The sequence below is a fragment of the Camponotus vicinus genome, unplaced genomic scaffold (genome assembly GCF_025532165.1).
Source record: "Camponotus vicinus isolate PSW18456_S1 unplaced genomic scaffold, iyCamVici1.0 SCAF_5, whole genome shotgun sequence".
NCBI lineage: Eukaryota > Metazoa > Arthropoda > Insecta > Hymenoptera > Formicidae > Camponotus > Camponotus vicinus.
This window is the reverse complement of record NW_028141977.1, coordinates 12,715,663-12,737,677: the sequence shown is the minus strand read 5'-3', so window position 1 is coordinate 12,737,677 and position 22,015 is coordinate 12,715,663. Positions and strand designations below refer to the sequence as shown.

At 29.5% G+C, this 22,015-nt stretch overlaps 4 protein-coding genes across 4 annotated transcripts in view; all 4 read right to left on the bottom strand.

Annotated features, from left to right (window-relative positions):
* Alpha-man-ia (alpha-Mannosidase class I a) overlaps nucleotides 1-22,015 on the bottom strand; it is a 478,743-nt gene that overhangs the window by 13,628 nt on the left and 443,100 nt on the right. The gene's annotated exons all lie outside the window — the stretch shown is intronic.
* On the bottom strand, nucleotides 5,874-7,702 carry LOC145972528 (odorant receptor 22c-like). The gene is made up of 7 exons (XM_083101248.1): nucleotides 7,583-7,702; nucleotides 7,214-7,490; nucleotides 6,976-7,092; nucleotides 6,506-6,596; nucleotides 6,297-6,436; nucleotides 6,008-6,140; nucleotides 5,874-5,930 (listed from the first exon to the last, which is right to left on the bottom strand). Exons 1-7 carry the CDS (start codon nucleotides 7,686-7,688, stop codon nucleotides 5,874-5,876), a joined length of 921 nt encoding a protein of 306 aa, XP_082957374.1. The 5' UTR covers nucleotides 7,689-7,702.
* Nucleotides 9,203-14,519, bottom strand: LOC145971822 (uncharacterized). Its single transcript, XM_083099882.1, has 14 exons — nucleotides 14,202-14,519; nucleotides 13,970-14,092; nucleotides 13,659-13,749; nucleotides 13,368-13,510; nucleotides 12,997-13,280; nucleotides 11,429-11,718; nucleotides 10,981-11,100; nucleotides 10,782-10,899; nucleotides 10,452-10,587; nucleotides 10,241-10,363; nucleotides 9,931-10,021; nucleotides 9,631-9,773; nucleotides 9,397-9,529; nucleotides 9,203-9,312 (listed from the first exon to the last, which is right to left on the bottom strand). Exons 1-14 carry the CDS (start codon nucleotides 14,393-14,395, stop codon nucleotides 9,262-9,264), a joined length of 2,040 nt encoding a protein of 679 aa, XP_082956008.1. The 5' UTR covers nucleotides 14,396-14,519; the 3' UTR covers nucleotides 9,203-9,261.
* Nucleotides 18,022-19,070, bottom strand: LOC145972534 (uncharacterized). Its single transcript, XM_083101257.1, has 3 exons — nucleotides 18,632-19,070; nucleotides 18,400-18,522; nucleotides 18,022-18,176 (listed from the first exon to the last, which is right to left on the bottom strand). The coding sequence occupies exons 1-3, from the start codon at nucleotides 18,823-18,825 to the stop codon at nucleotides 18,047-18,049; spliced, it is 447 nt and encodes a 148-aa protein (XP_082957383.1). The 5' UTR covers nucleotides 18,826-19,070; the 3' UTR covers nucleotides 18,022-18,046.

The window sequence follows — 22,015 nt, the reverse complement described above, 5'->3', positions numbered from 1 at the left end:
TTTAATTAAAAAACTTGTGGCAAATATCAATTATTATATGGAACATTTTAAAGCGGTTGATTTATTAATGAAATATATTCAGGAAAATTAATTATAAATACACTAAACATTAGAAAAAAATGGCTCGTTAAATTTCTTTGTGCGTGCATATATTATATATACACATGCATAACAGAAATATCTCATCAGTTTTTATAAAAAAATAAAAGAAAAGATACTTGCGCATGGCTCATACATTAACGGACCGATCTTTGGTTTATGAGGTCGTTAGCTTCAAAAGATGTTATTGGCTATTGCGTGTTGTGTTGCACCATCCTTTCCGGTTCATCAGGCGTGGTTGATTGACTTGCTTACCTAGCACTTGATGATGCTGCATTCTTATTAAGCTGCCCTTCGTTAAGGAGCAGGTGCTCGGATAACATATATCCAGAACCCGATTTTTTTGACGATGAAATTTAAAAATGTAAAATTAGATAATTTTGCAAGTATCTTTCATAAAGCATTGCAAAAGAGATACAGATGAAAAAATTAAGATGCTTGACATCTATTTAATATATATATTATTCTTCCTTTCTATCTTTTTCGTTGTCTTTCTGTGTGCGGCAACGATTGATTCAACATAATTATTAATACTGATAATAAGTTAAGTTTTAATGAAAATGTTACATGTGTGTGTGTTTCATGTGATTGCATTGGTATTCGCAATCGCGTGTACACGCGATATAATCCAGTTGTACCTCTCTTGGATTCGTGTACATGCGTGCCATAGTGTACGAATCCGATGAGCCCTTGCTGTTTTGTACACGCGAATCTTTGATTACCTACACTGTTACCGCTTCAATTCAGATGTTCGAAACATTGCGTGTCGAATGATCCTAAAACTTCGTCAGCAATTAGTGTTGGATAAGCACTACTGCAACTCTGTCTCTATCTCTCTCTTTCTCTCTCTCTCTACGTTATTCGTTATAATATTCATCCATTGAATTTTTTTATCAGAATACAATAATAAATTTCTTAAAAGTTTATATTTTTAGAATGAATATATTGTAATATTTAAAATTCAGAAAATTATTAAAGAATTTTTTTTATATTCAAAAAATCCAGGGTCTAGAAATGTACGTGTTTGACCAATTACTTGAATTAAAATCTGAAAAATACATTATCTTTAACGATTTGAGAATCAAAAAAGCCCGTAATAGAGAGGGAATCATAGTTTCTTTACCTTGTAATTTATAGTGTTATATTCAATATAATATTAAAGAAATATTCTATTTGTTACACTAGAGTAGAGGAAATTGCATTGACCAGATGTAAATTCGCGAAAAAGAGCACTTTTGCGTCATAGGTTTGTTATTTCACGGCTCTCCGATCTGATCACCATCTGATTCCGGAGGTGGAGTCGTCGGTTGAAATAAAGTCGGACAAGAAGCCAGACTCTCTGCTAGACGTCACGCTATTTTCCACTAGCTCAGCGGTACGTCGGAGATCCTTGGGCTTCTTATAATCTCACTCACCCCGTTCTCGAGCTACCTTGCAGACGCGTTGTCAGTTCTATACAAGATCTCCCTATCACTCTGCATATCTCTTTGCGTACAAAGATAGGCCGATAGACTACGGGTGCTCCAGTGTGAAATGTAATCATGGCCTTGTAAATCGCTGCTCGTTTATCTTCCTATGTCGAGAAGACAATCATCGATTCGGCACACGATGAAATCGCAATGCACACGGTAATTTCCTGATATCACATCGATTTTTACGAAGGAGAAGTGTTCAGTGTTTCTCAATTATTGCATTCTATGCATTCGAGGCTGTTAGCTGATATCGACTCGAAGAGCAAAGAAGTTACGATTATATCCTCGTTTTCGAGTATGGCTCTCGTGAACGAAAATGGGTCGAGGCAAACCGAGCGAAAAGCATGGTGAGAAGCGAAGTCAATTGCTCGAAGAGAGTTGTTTAAATGGATAATGGAGTCAGGAAACAGACAGGGTGGATCAGGTGTCGATGTGATCTGAAATCGTTGCACAAACGAAAATTGAAATCAAAGACATTTCAGGAATGGCAAAACTCTCAAACTTTACATCTATACAATATATTTTTTTAATCGTTATAACTTCATAAATTTTATATAGATTGCAAAGTTAACTCGTTATCTATTATCGAGTGAGGTATTAAAGGTTCTTTTAAAAATTTGTACGTGAAAAAAATCGATGTAATAAAGTCACAATTTTCTAAACAATTGTCAAAAAAATAATCGAGAATTGAATTAGGCAAAAGTAATATTAAATATCATGGAAATAACGGTTTAAAAGATCATTGATCCATTATTTATTGCCATTTTATCAAGAAAGATATGTAGAAAATCGAGTTTGCATAATATTTGTCACAAAATCTTTGATATGGTAATAATATAAATTCATAAAATAAAATAAGATTCTTTATTCTTTGGCATAATAAAGATTATAATAAATGATCTTATAGAAATAATGCGAAACTTGTATAACGATTCGAGAATACTGTTGGATATGCAATTAAGAAGAAGAATGAAAAAATTAAGCTAACTATAATTAAACTGGCTGCAGTTTCGCTGCGTTCTGTTCGTACGTGCTATACTGAAACGAGCCACATAAGTTCGGTAATATAAGGTCTCGTAAATGTAACACGACCTTAAGCACGGGTCACTGTTTGGCCTTGCAACCGCATCACTCGCAAAAGTTGTGCGACTTTAGAGTGAAATTACATCACAGACTAGGATGCACGTTAACGTAGTGAGCAAAGAGATCTTCAGATATTTCTAAAGCGCGATAATTTCTGCTCATTCATCATCCTCCTCTCGCTTTTATTCTTTTATTTTGTCATATATTTTTTTACTACATTTGTCTTGTTAGATTTTTCATTTCTCGATTAAATAATGATTTATGATATTTCTCATGAAATCGAGTTAGATTATTTTCGATCATGTTGCATTAGAATCGATTAGAGTCTATTATCTATTATATATATAATATAGGATAGAGAAAGAGAGAGAGAAATCTATAAAATTATTTATAAAAATTTGCAAAATTCTGTTTATTTTCCCTTGTCATAAGAAATGTCAAGCATAATAATGTCGTAACACGTAAAATTTAGTGGCTTCATACAATTTTTCAGAAAATAGGAGCGTGCGTGTAAAAGAAAACTTTTTAATCTAATCGTTGGAATAGATTTGACGATATAAGAAATATTAAGTTGTTGGAATAGTAATATCTTTGAGGTCACTTTTAATTTCTACCAAGAGATAGAGAGAATGATATCAAGAAATAAAACTGAGACTGCTGATTTGTTACTGTTTTTCAAGTTTTAATGATATTTTACGAGACTCTCTTTCATAGATAAGCTATTTGGAAAAGGAAAAAAAAGCAAAATGTAATCATGGGCCGTGGTTATGCAGCTATATTAAACAAGACACGTTATAAACTTTATTGTGAGAAGCGTTCGCGTGCTTTTGTGCCACTTGTAAAAGCAACCTGTACAAGACTGTATAGCTCAGCAGATAGTCACGGAAGCACCCGCGCGAGTAACAAGTTTCGACACGCCTTTATACACGCTCCACTTTTGCTAGAACCCTGCGTAATGGTTCGCCCTCCGTCTAGGCTAGCCCCTAGATGTGAGGTTATAAAGGAATTTTCCTAGGAAGGGATTCGCTTATCTTGGAAAACTGCCACGGGGAAGAAAAAGTGTTACGCTTGCGATAATACCTGCGAGTTGCATCGCCATGTTGACGAGCGGATGGAATCCCCTCGGAATTTCGAATTAATCCTTTTAGAATGTCTCTTTTCCCCCTTTGTTCATTTAACATTTAAAAAATAATGATTAAATAATAATTAAAAACTTAATAATTAAAAACATTAAAAAAGATATCAAAATATCGCGAGAGACAGTAATTGAGCAATGAAAATTAAAAGTTTCACATTTGCAACTGGAGTAATTATACATGTATGTAAAAAATTGAAATTAATTATATATCATTTTAAATCTTTTGTATATATCTTATTGCATTTTTTGCGACATCCGAATATCATTACTTAATATTCTTATCGAAAATGAGAGAATCTTGACGCATTATGCACGCTCCATGTCCGACAGTCTATTCTTCACAGTGCTACCGCACATTTATTACACAAAAGGGTAAGACGGAGGAGATTTTGGATGGAAGAGAGCGTATTTAACGAGAAATGTACCAAGAGATCGTAGATCTCTCGAAGATGGGGGATTGGGAAGGTCGAAAGAAAGACGACCTTTTGTCCGTTCGTCAACTCGATTGTAACAATATCATTAGAAAGATATATCTTTATACATTAATTTTTTTATATATTTATTTATTACTATCTTTTATATTTTTATGTTTGTTACTGCTCTAATTTTGTTTCATTAAACAATCCTTATGTTAAATAAAAATTTGAAATCTATGTTCTGTAAATAAATACATAAACATGTTAAACGTATAAGCGTATTATAGTATTATTAAATACGCGATAAGAGTATTATTTAAAAAAGTCAATAATATACGCTTAAAATTACTTTTAGAAGCAAAACATCTAATAACATTGTCATGTGATTCATAATTAGATGATCACTTATTACATTTATTAAGAGATATTTTATCAACAATATTAATTTGTCTTATATATATATGTTTTATGAGTGTCTATAAAGAGTTCTGAATAATCTTTTCTTAATAATTTGATGCGATTCATACATTACTGTTATTTTCTATTTCTTCTCGTTTATTATTTTTATTTTCTATCTTTGGTATTCAAATAATGTATATCAATAATTTCTAGTACGTATTAAATAATCCCTTCTCTAATTATAAAAGACAATAGATGTTTATCAAATTAATGCTATGTAAATTAAATGTATTGTAATTAAAGCTAGAAAGAGAAATCGTAAAATAAGATAAAATATGAAAAGCGATTGATAAACAATTTTGACAATCAATTCAATATTTAATTTTTAATTCGTAAACCGTATGTTGAATATAATTAATGCTCGAACCGAATATTAATGAATCGAACATGCTATTGGAAAATAGCTATACCACTAGTCGACAATTGAAATACGATGCGAGACGTGCTAATTTCTGTCTCGACATATCGGGAGAGATTTGTGCACGACGAGTTGCAAGCGTTCTTCGTATTTGCAAGCTACACCGATAGTGCTTCTAGCTTGGAGCTTCTCGTAGAATAGAGACATTACGTTTGTAGTTTAGATAAGAACGTAGCAACACGATATCAAAGGAGCTTGTTCACGATTTGCAACAAAATTCTCCCCTCTCGCAGATTAAAACGATCGAGAAGGCCGATCGTTCGTTGCGTGTTCTGGAAATGTACCTTTTAAATCATAATCTTTGACTCGATAAAAAAAATAGACTAAGGTTTTATTTTATATATGACATGTGCGTGCATTTTAAACAGTTTTCCCTTATGTAATAAAATCTTATGTTACGAAATAAATCGTGATTTTGATATCAATCGGAGATAAATCAAGTCATGTAAACTATTCAAACCATTTACTTTGTTTATTTAGGTCAGATTATACTAATATTATTTTAGATTTAAGCGAGATTTAGATATGAGTCTATCTTTATCTTTCTAAATAAAGACAGATACTTATTTAAGTCTCGCTTAAAAACAAAATAATATAGATGCAATCAGGCCTAAAAGAAATATTTTAGCTCGTCTCTTTCAATTCAATAAAACTTATTAGAAGCGAACTTATAGAAATTATATAAATAGTTAGATAACAAGTTCTCAAAAATTCAGAAATGTGGACTTCTATTTAACGCAAAATTCTTTTCCATAAAAATATTTATCGATTATGTATCTATTTTGTAATTATGAATGGCGTTTAGAATAAATTAGCATAAAATATGATAGCGTTGCATTGATGAGCTGTAAAAAATATATATGGCTTATATAGAAAAATACAAATTTTTTTTGTATTTCTTACGCATTTACTCGTGTTTTACCGTAGCGAAGCCTTGTAAAGATGGCGTGAACACAGAGCCAATCATTAGTGTGGAACTTTTCATACTTCTGCGCATCATAAATAAAAGACATTTTTGCGTATATAATGGGGTCACGTACCATTGAATGCTGCATCTGTATATGAAATTGATTAATTCATATTATATAACCTATTGTGTATATGATATACCTTAAATAAATACTTGTATTAATTAAATTAATACAAATTAAACCTTAATTAAATAAATATTAAATAAGTATTACTGATATCTTTCTTTTTTAATTACTCACAATTTTTTAAATATATTATTGCTGTAATCTATTATTTGTTGACCGAAATAATTGTGGAGAAACATGTTGCTAAGATGGCAAGCAATGTACCCGAGCCATATGATAATCCCTTCAGTACCTGATATAATGTGCTCGTAAAACTACGAAATTTTTTAAGAATTGTCACATGATATCAACAATACAAATGTTTGCTCTAAATAAAAACTTACCTGATATAGATTAATGCTTAACGTTATCACGCTTATAGGAGTTAGGAACATGTAGACAATTCCATACAGAGACTCCATAGAATGAAGAAATCTTAAACAGTAGTCAAATTTGAAAACTTCATGTTCAAAAAAATGACTATTAACTTATAAAGAAATATTCAAAGAAATATGGATAAATTAACACTTTTTGCATTAGATAAAAATATAGAGAAGAATGCAATATATAAAATATATTTCTTATTTAGTATAATAATAATAATAATTATTATTATTATATATAATTAATAATTTAATTTTTTTCTACACACACACACACGTACACATACATCTCAAATTTCTCCTTTCAAATTGATAGAATCAGCATTAATGTACATTTTAATACTAAAAATAGTTTTTTATTATAAATAATCTTTTTCATATTTTTTAAGAACTAATTTCAGAGAAAAAATTCTATAAATTGTAATACTGACTCGATAGCTCTTTGATGACTATCGATGGTTTTTGCGATGTTTTCATAAGTATCAGACTTTTTTGAAACGGCTAATGATTTCATCTGACTTCTACTTACGATGCGTTCAATTCGGTAACTGGAAGAATTCAATTATATCATCAAGTATCGAAATCATAGAACATTGTTTTTTATAAATGCAATGTCCCGATTTCGATGCACGATTAAATTTATTGTCACTTTTAAGATTTCACAATTACCTGGTGATTTGAAATAGTGCGGTTATATGTTGTATATACATCATATTAAGCGAATCTATAACTAGCAATACGGTAGCACCTATGAAGCCTATCAGCAACAGATAAACTGTTAATAAATAAACGTACTTCTCCCGATCAATAAAGTATTCCATCATGTTCGGTAAGTGCCATAAATGTTCGCGATTTGTGCGCGACTTGTTCAACGGTATCAGGGTGTTAAAAATGTATGTCCAAAAAAATGTTAACATATACAGAAATATCATCGTGTACATCAATGCTATAACAATCCAAAAAGTTTTCTTCATTTAATCTGCTCTTAATTCTGTGATCATTAGTGAATATTTCGCAACTTGATTATTTATGACTCACTCATTATAATGAATGTGAAGCGTCTCCCGATATTAGCATGTTTGTGCATGATTTTAAGTTCCTCTTTCTCCTTTAAGGAATCCCAATCGACTCGCACTCGCTCCATAAGTTTTTTCGACTAACAGTAAAATGAAATATAAATGATCGATGTATCTTAATTGTATTTGAGGGAAAGTTTTCTGAATTTACAAAACATTGTTAGTAATTAAGTTTTGTTGTTTATAAACTTACTGCATTGCTTTTAAAAAATAGAAAAAAATATTTAATTATATAAAGTAATGTCGGGCCAATAAACGAGAAAATGTTTAAAAAATATTCCATACTAAATTCATTAGTAATCAATGCTGACAGCTGAAATTAATTTTTTATTGTTAGTAAAATTTGAACTAATATTTACACAATATATATATATATATATATATATATATATATATATATAAATTAGTAATATTTTTGTGAGTGTGACATCAATATTTAATTTAAGCATTGAAATTGTGTGTAAATATATGAAATCTTGTATAAACTAAGAGAATAAATAAATTAAAAATATTAAATGAAAGTATACACAATCTTGTAAGCACGCTAAAAGATAATTAAATCATCAAATGTTAAAAATACAATAAATTGAAAAGCATGTATTAATGATGTATTAATAATATAAAATAAATTCATAAAACGATTAAAGAAATAAATACATAGTAAATAATAGTAAATAACTAATCTTAGACAGATTACACCTTGATAATCATAATCTGTCTAAGTAAACCTTGAATCAGTATACACTTATTAATGATTAATTATAAACGACAAACCTGAAAAATAATACTAGATAAGAGAAAGGGAGATAAAAGTATGCAACGAATATAGTTAGCGCGTGTATGGTATGGCCATATTCCAAGCCATGTTAATATTATTCGATGGATTCTGAAATAGTAACTTCCAACAAAATCCATGTTTGTGCAATGCTATGGAGTTACTGTTCCGTTGACTGGACTTTACAGGGAAATTTTCCCTAATATCTCTTTTATTTTGTGTAATATTTTTGTATGAAACCGAAAACTATAGGTGGCATTAAATGTAATCTTCGAATAGTGAAGAATAATGTAGCAATTATCCAGAGTTTATCAACGAAATCGTCATTATATTATAAGATAATGAGAGAAAATAGCATGCGATTTCGTAAAACGTATATAAATAATACATTCTCGTTGGTGATAAAGACATTTGATGGGAGAGAAAAGAGAAAGAGAGAGAGGAAGGAATAATTTACATCATTTTTTTCATTTTTTTCCGACGCAGGCGCTTCACAGTCGTTTTCTATCGGAATTGTCTGTCTTCATTCCTATATGTCTACGTGAAACTGTCGCATTAGTCATTGTAATAATATTGTATATTAAAAGCTTAGTATCTCACAGTGCTCTTGGGAATATAATTGATAGTGATTATAATGAAGAAGATCAAATAAAAAATTAAACAATGCTAGTAAAATATCTAATAAAATAAAACTAATAAAATATCTGCATATCATTCATTTTACAGCAAGGAAAAGAATTTATTAGATCAATTGCTCCTGTATTACTATATTTATACTTGCAATAAATATATCAGAACTACTTGCATTGTGAACTTCTAAGTGTTTAGATTTAATGATTACTCTTATTTCATGGGGACGATAACGATCAACAGGTAGAAAAGATCACCGTAAAATATGAAATTGCCGTGCTCGTAAGCTAAAACAGAAATTTTAGAAATTTAGGAAATTTCAAGCAAATGTATCTCCGACAAAAAGATTATTATAAATGCTGAGACTCTACCGTCGCGAATCCTTCAAACGACGGAATGAACAATCCACCAATAACGATCGTGCAATGTCGCATGCTCCTTTGCATCACAAGCAGCAGTAATTTCTGCGCTCTCAACGGAGCTAGATACCATTGTACGTTATATCTAAATAATTTGACGTTAAAAATCGTAAGTCTTCGAAAGTTTCGATATTATCACAGAGATTTACTCTTCTCTAGCACATACGTTCTCTAAACATTACTCACGTTCTGTGAAAGACATCGCTGCTGTGATTGATCACTTCTTGTCCTAAATAATTGCAGAAGAACATATACCCAAAATGGCCAATGATGAGTAGAATGCTAACAATCAGATCGTAATATTCCTCGCTCATTATCAGCTGAGAAAACTGCGAGAAAGATAGGGCAATAATAATTTGTTTTTGCAAGGGATAAAAATGTCTTATGCATCACGAATAATGCAAATACTGTCTCTCAACACATCTAATCAAAATATAATTACTCAGCCTCATTATCATCGGTAAGCATATATTAATAACTACTCACACGATAAAGATTAACACTTAGCGACAGCACTCCTAACGGTAGCAGTAATATATACGCCCAATAGAAATTTGCCCTCGACATTTCTACAAACCTTGAATAACACAATGTAAACTGAATATAATATAAATACCAATACACACACATACACACAACACATATGTTTAGTATTGTTAATTCCATTTACTGACGATTCGTATAAAATTTTCTAGTTTATATGTAATTTCATAGGAAATAATTGAAAAATTTGAGCAAAAATTGCACGTTGCAAGAAAAAAAGCTTTCAACCAAAAATTAATCATTAATGACAAACTTATTCGCTCTTCTGTACATATCGACCGCACTAATTATCCCTTCATGTACGATTAAATTTTTTTCAGCAGAGGATGTAACACTTTGTAGCATGTTCTTATGCAGTGCTTGTTCTATGCGACAACTAAAATTAATAGTGTAATAAATAAAATATTTGCAAATCCTATTGATACTAATTGTTTCGTTTTTCAAACTTTGAAAGATTGTTTTACCTGGCTATTTGAAACAATCCACACGCATGTTGCGTATACGACATATAAAGTGTCTCGGTGGCTATCACTGTAGTTAAACCACAAAAAGCAATCAAGAATACGTGAAATAAAAGCAGGATAAAATATTTTTCCTGATCTACAAAATATTCGAGTTTGATGGGTAACCGTCGTGAATGAGATTGATTTCCAGTCATTATGATATCCAGAAGAAAATTTGATAAAAACTGTATCATAACAAAGCTGAATATACATAGATACATAAACACTGCAATAATTAAAGAATCGTTATCGAATATAATGTGCGAAAAAACTATTTGAGATGCGGCTTACATGTCGTAGCCAATGTAATGAATCTTCCGATAGCCCAGTATTTTTTTATTATTTTGATTTCCTGAACAGTTTTTAATGCATTCCAATCACGCTGCAGTTGTTCCATGAGACCTTGCGTCTAAGTTCAACGACAATATTCGACATTATTCATCAATCTATCGAGAAAAAAACACGTTTGATATATCGTGAATATACCTACCTTTTTTATATTAAAGCAAAGAACGCTATATTTTAATGTATAACCTAACCACGGGATGCTGTATGCGAGAATTTGTAGAAGAAGATCCCAGTTATACTCTGTTGTGATGAAAGTCGTAAACTGAAAGTAATATTTTTCTACTATTTTTATTTTATTAAAATTATCGACCATTTTTCTCGCTAGGATAACTTCGAAGAATACGTAAACACTTGCAAATACGAAAACTTTAATTATTAAAATTTTAAATGATTTTCTTTATTAAAAAAATTTTGTATATATGTTATTATATTATGAAAAATGTGTATGTCATCCTATTTCATAATAATAATAATATATTTTACTTTATAGCGTATACTCCGTCTCTAATTTTTATATTAAATAATTGTCCACAAATAAAATTAATTAGTCAGACATATATAAGATATAAAAGAAGAGAAAGTTGTCATACCTGAGCTATTACGCTCGATGAAAGTATTATGGTCGTAAATACTATTATAATATGTCTGAGACTAGAATTTTGATATGGCCATAAACCAACAGATGTTAACAGAATTCTATTAATCGTATAATAACTATTTGCAGCGCAATCCTGCCATTTCGGTACAAATGTCATGACACGTTTGTGCTGACAGTCTTTCTTCCAGTGATCCCTTAGATTCGGCATGTTCGATTGCGTATTACAATTCTTCATTTCCGCGTATTCATAATAACCGATATTGTGAGAGTTATTATGATAAACTAAAGATAAATTATAATTTTATCTTATATCCTAGCTAAAAATATTTATATCCATAGTAAAACATTCAAGAAAAGAAACGTTATTACTTTCCCTAGTATAATAAACTGATTAAATATTATTTTTCTCAATATATGAATTTGATGTTTCTCTCTCGCGTATTCGATCGACGCAGGCGCAATTGCAAAGTCACATTCGCATATTTTTGACGTCTCTTCATTCTTATTCAAGACGCGAGACATTACGGTTGCTTTTCTTACGCTAAAATAATCCTAACATGTTAAAATCATATGAGGTTAATTTATGAAATCGTTATATGATTATAATCATCAAAATGTGATGTGTGAAAAGTTATTTTGGATTAGATACAAAAAACCATGGATTAATAAGTTTCCATAACTGTGTATCAATATAATTCGGTGCGTTATAATTTATTATAATATTATGTTTAGAGCTCATTATATCAAAGATATAAGATTTCTGTTTAATAATATTATGTAGACTTTATTGATTTTACACCTATAATATATATATATATATATATATATATATATATATATATAATATATATATATATATATATATATATATATATATATATTATAGGTATATATATATTATAGGTAGTTTGTTAGTTCCGTCGTTAGAAGAATTCGTTGGGATAATGTTTCTGCACTAATATATATATATATATATATATTAGTGCAGAAACATTATCCCAACGAATTCTTCCAACGACGGATCTAACAAACTACCTATGACAATGTAATATCCTATATTCTTTTGCATTTTAGAAGCAGCAGTAATTTCTGCGCGGAGTCATGTAGCATTGTACATTGTATCTACGCAATTTGACATTAAAAATAGTAGATTCGAAAGTTTCATTGATTAATAGCTGCAAGAACTATACATGCAAGTTTGTTTATAGAACAGACTTTGGGCTTTATAGACAAGGACTACAGGTAGAATAAAGTAAACGAAATAAATTTGATTTCTAAACAAACAATATATTATATAAATCTTAATGTATCTTATACAGTTCTTGTGTTGATTCTCAACGAATCAAGTTATTTCGTTACCACATCTGTTATTTTATACACGTAAAAATATTTATTCAGGAATTATCTCGAAGCCTTTTTTTATATTTAAAAAAAAATATATAAAAATGTTTAATTATTTTCTTATACACAGTAATAAAATCATTAGATCAAGTGCTTTTGTATTATCTATTTATACTTGCAACAAGTATTTGCATCGTGAGATTCTAGATGTTCGAACTTATTTCACGGAGAGGGCAATGATCAACAGGTGGAAAAGATCACCGTGAAGTATGAAACTGACATGCTCGTAAGCTAAAAAAGAAATTTTAATACAGGAAATAAGCAAATGTGTCTTTGCCATAAAGATTACTTTAAATGCTGAGATTCTAACCGTGGCAAATCCTTCAAACGACAGAACGAACAAACTACCAATGACAATCGAGGAATGCCGCATGCTCCTTTGCATCACAAGCAGCAATAATTTCTGTGCTTTCAACGGTGCTACATACCATTTCGTGTTGTATCTATATAAGTTAACAGCAAAAAACCGTTACTAAAAACTTCGAGTGCTGCAGATTTACGCTCTTTTCTAATATACATGTGTTACTTACGTTCTATAAAAGATATTCCTGCTATGATCGATTACTTCCTGTCCCATATAGTTGCAGAAAAACATGTACCAAAAATGGCCAAGGACAAAAAGAGTACTAATGATCAGTTCATAATATTCTTCGGATATTATCAGCTGAGAAAACTGTGAAAAACACAGGCTATAATAATTTGCTTTCGCAAAAAATAAATATGTTTTATACAATAGTACTACGTCTCGGTATATCTCATCAAAATATGATACATGAATTAGATTCATTATGATCAATAAGCGTATATCAATAATTACTCACACGATAAAGATTGACACTTAGCGACAGCACTCCTAACGGTATCAACGCTAAATATCCCCATTTAAAATTTGCCTTTGACATTTCCATAAACCTTAAATAACACGACGCGAAATAAATAAATATAAATGCAAAGTACATACACACACACACACATATCTAGTGGATCAATTACGTTTACTGACAATTCGTATAATTTCTTGCACAAAATTTTTTAGTTTATATGTAATTTCGTAGGAAATAATTGAAAAATTCGAGCAAAAATCGCATTTTACAAGAAAAAAAGTTTCCAATTAAAGTTAATTATTAATTACTTGGTTGCTCTTCTGTACATATGGACGGCACTGATTATTCCTTTACACACGATTAAATTTCTTTCGGCAGAAGATGTAACACTTTGTATCATTTTTGTATGCAGTGCCTGTTCTATGCGGCAACTAAAATTGATAATGTAATAAAACGATTGATAATATTATGTAACAAAATATTTGCAAATTCTATTAATATCAATTGTCTCGTTTTTCAAATTCTGAAACATTGTTTCACCTGGCTATTTGAAACAATCCACACGCATGTTGCACGTACGACATAAAAAGTGTTTCAGTGGCTACCACTGTGGTTAATCCACACAAAACAATCAGGAATACGTGTAATGAAAGCGGAATAAAATATTTTTCTTGATCTACAAAATATTCGAGCTTAACGGGTAATCGTTGGGAACGAGATTGATTTCCAGTCATTACGATATCCAGAAGAAAATTTGATAAAAACTGCACCAGAACGAAACCGAATATACATAGATAAATAAACACTGTAATGATTGAAGAATCGTTATCAAATGTAGCGCGTGAAAAAACTATTCGAAATGCTTACATGTCGTAATCAATGTTATGACTCTTCCGATAGTCCAGTATCTTTTTATTATTTCCATTTCTTGCACGCTGCTTAATGCATTCCAGTCACGAAGCACTTGTTCCATAAGGCCTCGCATCTAAATTCAATGATAATGATTATTTATCATCAGTTTTTATCAAGAAAGAACGCGTTTGAAATGCCGCGAATGTATCTACCTTCTGTATGTTTAAGCAAAGAATGTTATACTTTAACATATAAGCTAACCATGGGATACTATATGCGAGAATTTGCAGAAGAAGATCAGTGTTATATTCTGTTGTGATAAAAGTCGTAAGCTGAAAATGACATTTCTCTCGAATTTTTGCATTTACGTTAAAGTTGTTGATTATTTTCTCGATAAAATAATACATAAACATACATATGTATAAATATAAAAATTTTTACTACTAAAATTTTAGATTATATTTTATTAAAAAAATATTTATATAATATTTATATACACATTATTATAACATTTACAAAGAATATGTTATATCCGTTTAACATAATAATAGTGATGTATTTCACCTTATAGCATATACTATTTCTAATTTTTATATTAATTAATAATCCACAGAGAAAAATAATTAATTAGAAAATTAATTATAATATATGAGTTATAAGAGAGAAGAAATTATCATACTTGAAATATTACGCTCGATAAAAGTATGACGGTCATAAATGTTATTACGATATGTCTGAAACTAGAATTCTGATCCGGCCATAAACCAATACATATTAGCAGAATTCTATTAATCCTATAGTAACTATTCGCTGTGCAATCCTGCCATTTCGGTAGAAATGTCGTCACACGTTTGTGCTGACATTCTTTTTTCCAGCGATCTCCTAAATTCGACATGTTCGATTACGTATTACGATTCTCTTATAGCTTATTCGAAATAACGTGCGAATTATTAGGATAAACTAAAGATGAATTATATATTTTTTTCTTATATCCTGCTAATGTGTAATGGAATTTTAGTCGAAAGACAGATTATTATTTTCATTGGCATAATAAACCGATTGTACATTATTTTCTTCAGCATGTGCATTTGACGTCTCCCCTCTCAACGCGTGTTCGATCGACGCAAGCGCAAATGCGAAGTCGCATTCACATATTTTTGATGTCTCTTCATTCATATTCGAGACATGAGACGTTACGGTTGCTCTTCTCGCGAGGCTCAAATAATGCTAACATATTAATGTCATATGTGATTAATTATGTGAAGAAATATCGCTGATAATCGTCGAAAAATTGCAGATGTATGTGTTTGGTGAATATCGTGATAAGCAATTTTGGATTAGATCTAAAAAGCCAAGGGATTCGTAAGTTTTCGTAATTGTATATCAATGTTATTCGTTGTGTTGTAATGTAATATTACGTACAGCTCATAATATAAAAATTTCTATTTAATAATATTATTTCTATTAAAGTATTTTATTGTTAAAGAGTTAAATCTTCAGAATATATATGTTGTATCGAAAATTATGCATTTACTGATTTTACACTTCTAGCAGAAAAACAATATTACTAAGAGATAATGTTTATTTTTTAGCAATAATGTTAACTGCTAATGTTATATGTTTTAACGATGCATTAATTCTTATAATGATACTCGTGCGTGTAGATGAGTTCACTCGTGAGAAATACAGACTTTGTATTGCGTACGATACATTCGACTAAGACATTTATTATCAGTATTATCAGATTTATTAGTAAATATCAGTGAGTGTGCATCAATAATTACTCACGATAGAGATTCGTGCCGAAATGCCTAATGACAGCATGCTCATTAATACAAAGAAATATTTTCTTAAAATTCGACATTTCTATAAATCATAAAGAACGATGTGCATATGAATGTGCATATGTGCATAAAATGAATATGAATATTTACATTGACAATTATATGTACTGACATTCGCATGGTTTCTTGTGCAAAAAATTTTATATTTGATGTTGGTATAAAATAACTTGAGTGATTTGATGTGAAATATATAACAGGACTGTATAATAAAATTAAACTTTTTGATTAAATTAATGATCCAAGTTATAAACACTACTCTTTTTTCTGAATAGTAGATCTGAATATTTCAATCAAATAATTAGTAATTACTTCACATTTTTTTTTATCACATTCAAATAGTATTTATTTATTATAAGTAAATCATCAATGTATATACAGAATGATTTATTTTTATATATGTAACGTAACTAACATAATACATGCACTAATTATAATAAATAAATAATATTTCTATAAATATTAATACTACTGATTATCTAGTCCAATTACCTAAAAATATTATATAGATAAAAAGCATATAGCTTTACTTTGTTAGAAGCATACACATATACATCTACTTATTACGAAATAACTTTATATTATATATTTCTTTATATATTTGATATATTTGTATATTTTTTAAACAATATAATTTATTAATAACAAAATATACGATATAATTTGTTGTATATTTAAAATAATAATTGTAAAGAAAGATGTGTGCTGTTCACGTACTTTTAAGGAAGACACATACACACACACAGAGAGAGAAAGAAAGAAAGGGGAGGGGGGAAGAAGGACTGTTATAATATAGCATATGAAATGCTTTGTAAAAGTCCCTATTACAGTCCCTATTATAACAGTTTTTTTTATAGTAATATATATTTTTCATAAATGATATTTTATGCTCCTTTTTTTCTTTTTTTTTAAAAGTATGTGTTTAATTATTATGTATACTACAGTAAATGCTTTATTAGATAAATGCTTTATTAGATCAATTGCTCTTGTATTATTCTATTTATAACAAGTCTATTTGTAACAAGTATATCAGAACTACTTGCATTGAAGTTTTTAATATTCGGACTTATTTCACGGGGAGGAAAATGATCAACGAGTGGAAAAGATCATCGTAAAGTATGAAACTGACATGCTCGTAAGCTAAAAAAGAAATTTTAATCCAAGAAATAAGCAAATGTCTCTTTGCCATAAAGATTATTTTACTTTGCTGAGACTTCACCGTGGCGAATCCTTCGAACGACGGAATGTACAAACCACCAAGGACGAGTGGAGGATGCCGCATGCTCCTTTGCATCACAAGCAACAATAATTTCTGCGCTTTTAACGGTGCTACGTACCATTTCGTGTTGTATCTGTACAAGTTATCGGCAGAAAATCATAACTAAAAATTTCGAGTGCTGCAGATTTACGCTCTTTTCTAATATACATGTGTTACTCACGTTCTATAAAAGATATTCCCGCTATGATCGATAACTTCCTGTCCCAAATAGTTGCAGAAGAACATGTACCAAAAATGGCCAAGGATAAAAAGAGTACTAATGATCAGTTCATAATATTCTTCGGATAATATCAGCTGAGAAAACTGTGAAAAACACAGGTTATAATAATTTGCTTTCGCAAGAAATAAATATGTTTTACACATCACGAATAGTATTGTGTTTCGATATATCTAATCAAAATATAATACATGAATTAGATCATTATGATCAATAAACGTATATCAATAATCACACGATAAAGATTGACACTTAGCGACAGAACTCCTAACGGTAACAACGCTAAATATCCCCATTTAAAATTTGCCATTGACGTTTCCATAAACCTTAAATAACACGATGCGAAATAAATAAATATAAATGTAAAGTACACACACACACACACATACACACATATAGTGGATCAATTACGTTTACTGACAATTCGTATAATTTCTTGCATAAAATTATTTAGTTTATATGTAATTTCGTAGGAAATAATTGAAAAATTCGAGCAAAAATCGCATTTTACAAGAAAAAAGTTTCCAATTAAAGTTAATTATTAATTACTTGGTTGCTCTTCTGTACATATAGACGGCACTGATTATTCCTTTACACACGATTAAATTTCTTTCCGCAGAAGATGTAACACTTTGTAGCATTTTCGTATGCAGTGCCTGTTCTATGCGGCAACTAAAATTCATAATGTAATAAAACGATTGATAATATAATATAACAAAATATTTGCAAATTCTATTAATATCAATTGTGTCGTTTTTCAAATTCTGAAACATTGTTTCACCTGGCTATTTGAAACAATCCACACGCATGTTGCGCGTACGACATAAAAAGTGTTTCGGTGGCTACCACTGTGGTTAATCCACACAAAACAAACAGGAATACGTGTAATGAAAGCGGAATAAAATATTTTTCTTGATCTACAAAATATTCGAGCTTAATGGGTAATCGTCGGGAATGAGATTGATTTCCAGTCATTACGATATCCAGAAGAAAATTTGATAAAAACTGCACCAGAACGAAACCGAATATACAAAGATAAATAAACACTGTAATGATTGAAGAATCGTTATCAAATGTAGCGCGTGAAAAAACTATTCGAAATGCTTACATGTCGTAATCAATGTTATGAATCTCCCGATAGTCCAATATCCTTTTATGATTTCCATTTCTTGCGCGCTGCTTAATGCATTCCAGTCACGAAACACTTGTCCCATAAGGCCTCGCATCTAAATTCAATGATAATGATTATTTATCAGTTTTTATCAAGAAAGAACGCGTTTGATATGTAGCGAATGTATCTACCTTCTTTACGTTTAAGCAAAGAATATTATACTTTAACATATAAGCTAACCATGGGATACTATATGCGAGAATTTGCAGAAGAAGGTCAGTGTTATATTCTGTTGTGATAAAAGTCGTAAGCTGAAAATGATATTTCTCTCCAATTTTTGTTTTTACTTTAAAGTTGTCGATTATTTTCTCGATAGAATAATACATAAACATATATACATACATACAAATATGAAAATTTTTACTATTAAAATTTTAGATTATATTTTATTAAAAAAATATTTATATAATCATATTTATATGTAATCATATTTATATACATATTATTGTAACATTTACAAAGAATATGTTATCCGTTTACAATAATAGTGATACATTCCACCTTATAGGATACACGATTTCTAATTTTTATATTAAATAATAATCCACAGAGAAAAATAGTTAATTAGAATTATAATATATTAATTATAATATATGAGCTATAGGAGAGAAGAGATTATCATACTTGAAATATTACGCTCGATGAAAGTATGACTGTCATAAACGCTATTACGATATGTCTGAAACCAGAATTCTGATACGGCCATAAACCAATACATATTAGCAAAATTCTATTAATTCTATAGTAACTACTCGCTGCGCAATCCTGCCATTTCGGTACAAATGTCGTCACACGTTTGTGCTGACATTCTTTTCTCCAGCGATCTCTTAAATTCGACATGTTCGATTACGTATTACGATTCTCTTATAGCTTATTCGAAATAACGTGCGAATTATTAGGATAAACTAAAGATGAATTATAATTTTATCTTATATCCTGCTAATGTGTAATGGAATTTTAGTCGAAAGACAGATTATTATTTTCATTGGCATAATAAACCGATTGTACATTATTTTCTTCAGCCTATACATTTGATGTCTCCCCTCTCAACGCGTGTTCGATCGACGCAAGCGCAAATGCGAAGTCGCATTCACATATTTTTGATGTCTCTTCATTCATATTCGAGACATGAGACGTTACGGTTGCTTTTCTCGCGGTGCTCAAATAATGCTAACATGTTAATGTCATATGTGATTAATTATGTGAAGAAATATCGCTGATAATCGTCGAAAAATTGCAGATGTATGTGTTTGGTGAATATCGTGATAAGCAATTTTGGATTAGATCTAAAAAGCCAAGAGATTAGTAAGTTTTCGTAATTGTATATCAATGTTATTCGTTGTGTTGTAATGTAATATTACGTACAGCTCATAATATCAAAAATTTCTATTTAATAATATTATTTCTATTAAAGTATTTTATTGTTAAAGAGTTAAATCTTTAGAATATATATGTTGTATCGAAAATTATGCATTTACTGATTTTACACTTCTAGCAAAAAAACAATATTACTAAGAGATAATGTTTATTTTTTAGCTATAATTTTAATTGCTAATGTTATATATGTTTTAAGGATGCATTAACGATGCATTAATTCTTATAATGATACTCGTGCGTGTAGATGAGTTCGCTCGTGAGAAATACAGACTTTGTATTGCGTACGATACATTCGACTAAGACATTTATTATTAGTATTATCAGATTTATTAGTAAATATCAGTAAGTGTGCATCAATAATTACTCACGATAGAGATTCGTGCCGAAATGCCTAATGAGAGTAAGCTCATTAATACAAAGAAATATATTCATAAAATTCGACATTTCTATAAATCATAAAGAACGATGTGCATAAAATGAATATGAATATTTATATTGACAATTATATGTACTGACATTCGCATGGTTTCTTGTGCGAAAAATTTTATATTTGATGTTGGTATAAAATAACTTGAGTGATTTGATGTGAAATATATAACACACACAGGACTGTATAATAAAATTAAACTTTTTAATTAAATTAATGATCCGAGTTATGAACACTACACTTTTTTCTGAATAGCAGTTCTGCATATTTCAATCAAATAATTAGTAATTACTTCACATTTCTTTTATCATATTCAAATAGTATTCGTTTATTATAAGTAAATCATCAATGTATATACAGAATGATTTACTTTTATATATGTAACCTATGTAACTAGTATAATACATGCAGTAATGATAATAAATAAATAATATTTTGATAAATACTAATACTACTGATTATCTAGTCCAATTGCCTAAAAATGTTATATAGATAAAAAGCATATAGCTTTACTTTGTTAAAAGCATACACATATACATCTACTTATTACGAAATATATTTATATTATATATTTCTTTATATATTTGATATATTTGTATATTTTTTAAACGATATAATTTATTAATAACAAAACGATATAATTTGTTGTATATTTAAAATAATAATTGTAAAGAAAGATGTGTGCTGTTCACTTACTTTTAAGGAAGACACACATACACACATAGAGAGAGAGAAAAAAAGAAAGAGACGGGAGGGAAAAAAGAAAAAGAGAGAAAAAGGAGAGATAAGGGGGGAGGGTGATAGGGAGGGAGGGAAAAATAGGGGAAGTAGAAAGGATGGGAGAGAAAGAGAAAAAGAAAAATTTAGAACTGAATGAAATCGAAAGCGAATTATTTTCTATTTTATATCGAGATATACTGAAAAAAGAAAGTTTTAATAAAAACTTATATTTTAAAAAAAGCGCCAAATACATGCACCAGTTGTAAATAATGCGTATTACTATAAAAAATTATAAAATGATGCATAATAATTAATTTTCGATATTTAATTTTTTGACAAATTTTGAAATTGTAATATTATTGCTTTTGTAAAAAAATTGAAATAAATATTTTACTGTATTATTTGTTAAAATGTTAAAATATTACTATTTGAAAAAAAATAAATTAGCATAAGTTTTTATTCTTAATTGG

Coding starts and splice junctions, on each gene's coding strand:
- LOC145972528 (XM_083101248.1), bottom strand. CDS start 7,688: ATGGAGCGAGTGCGAGTCGATTGGGATTCCTTAAAGGAGAAAGAGGAA. Junction 7,093..7,213: donor GCACTATTTCAAATCACCAG/GTAATTGTGAAA, acceptor GAATTCTTCCAG/TTACCGAATTGAACGCATCG. Junction 6,597..6,975: donor AGTCATCAAAGAGCTATCGA/GTCAGTATTACA, acceptor CTACTGTTTAAG/ATTTCTTCATTCTATGGAGT.
- LOC145971822 (XM_083099882.1), bottom strand. CDS start 14,395: ATGACTGGAAATCAATCTCGTTCCCAACGATTACCCGTTAAGCTCGAA. Junction 10,900..10,980: donor TTTGCTTTAATATAAAAAAG/GTAGGTATATTC, acceptor CGTTGAACTTAG/ACGCAAGGTCTCATGGAACA. Junction 10,588..10,781: donor CATTACATTGGCTACGACAT/GTAAGCCGCATC, acceptor AATATTTTGTAG/ATCAGGAAAAATATTTTATC.
- LOC145972534 (XM_083101257.1), bottom strand. CDS start 18,825: ATGACTGGAAATCAATCTCATTCCCGACGATTACCCATTAAGCTCGAA. Junction 18,523..18,631: donor GGATTGTTTCAAATAGCCAG/GTGAAACAATGT, acceptor TATGAATTTTAG/TTGCCGCATAGAACAGGCAC. Junction 18,177..18,399: donor ATGTACAGAAGAGCAACCAA/GTAATTAATAAT, acceptor GTGTTATTTAAG/GTTTATGGAAACGTCAATGG.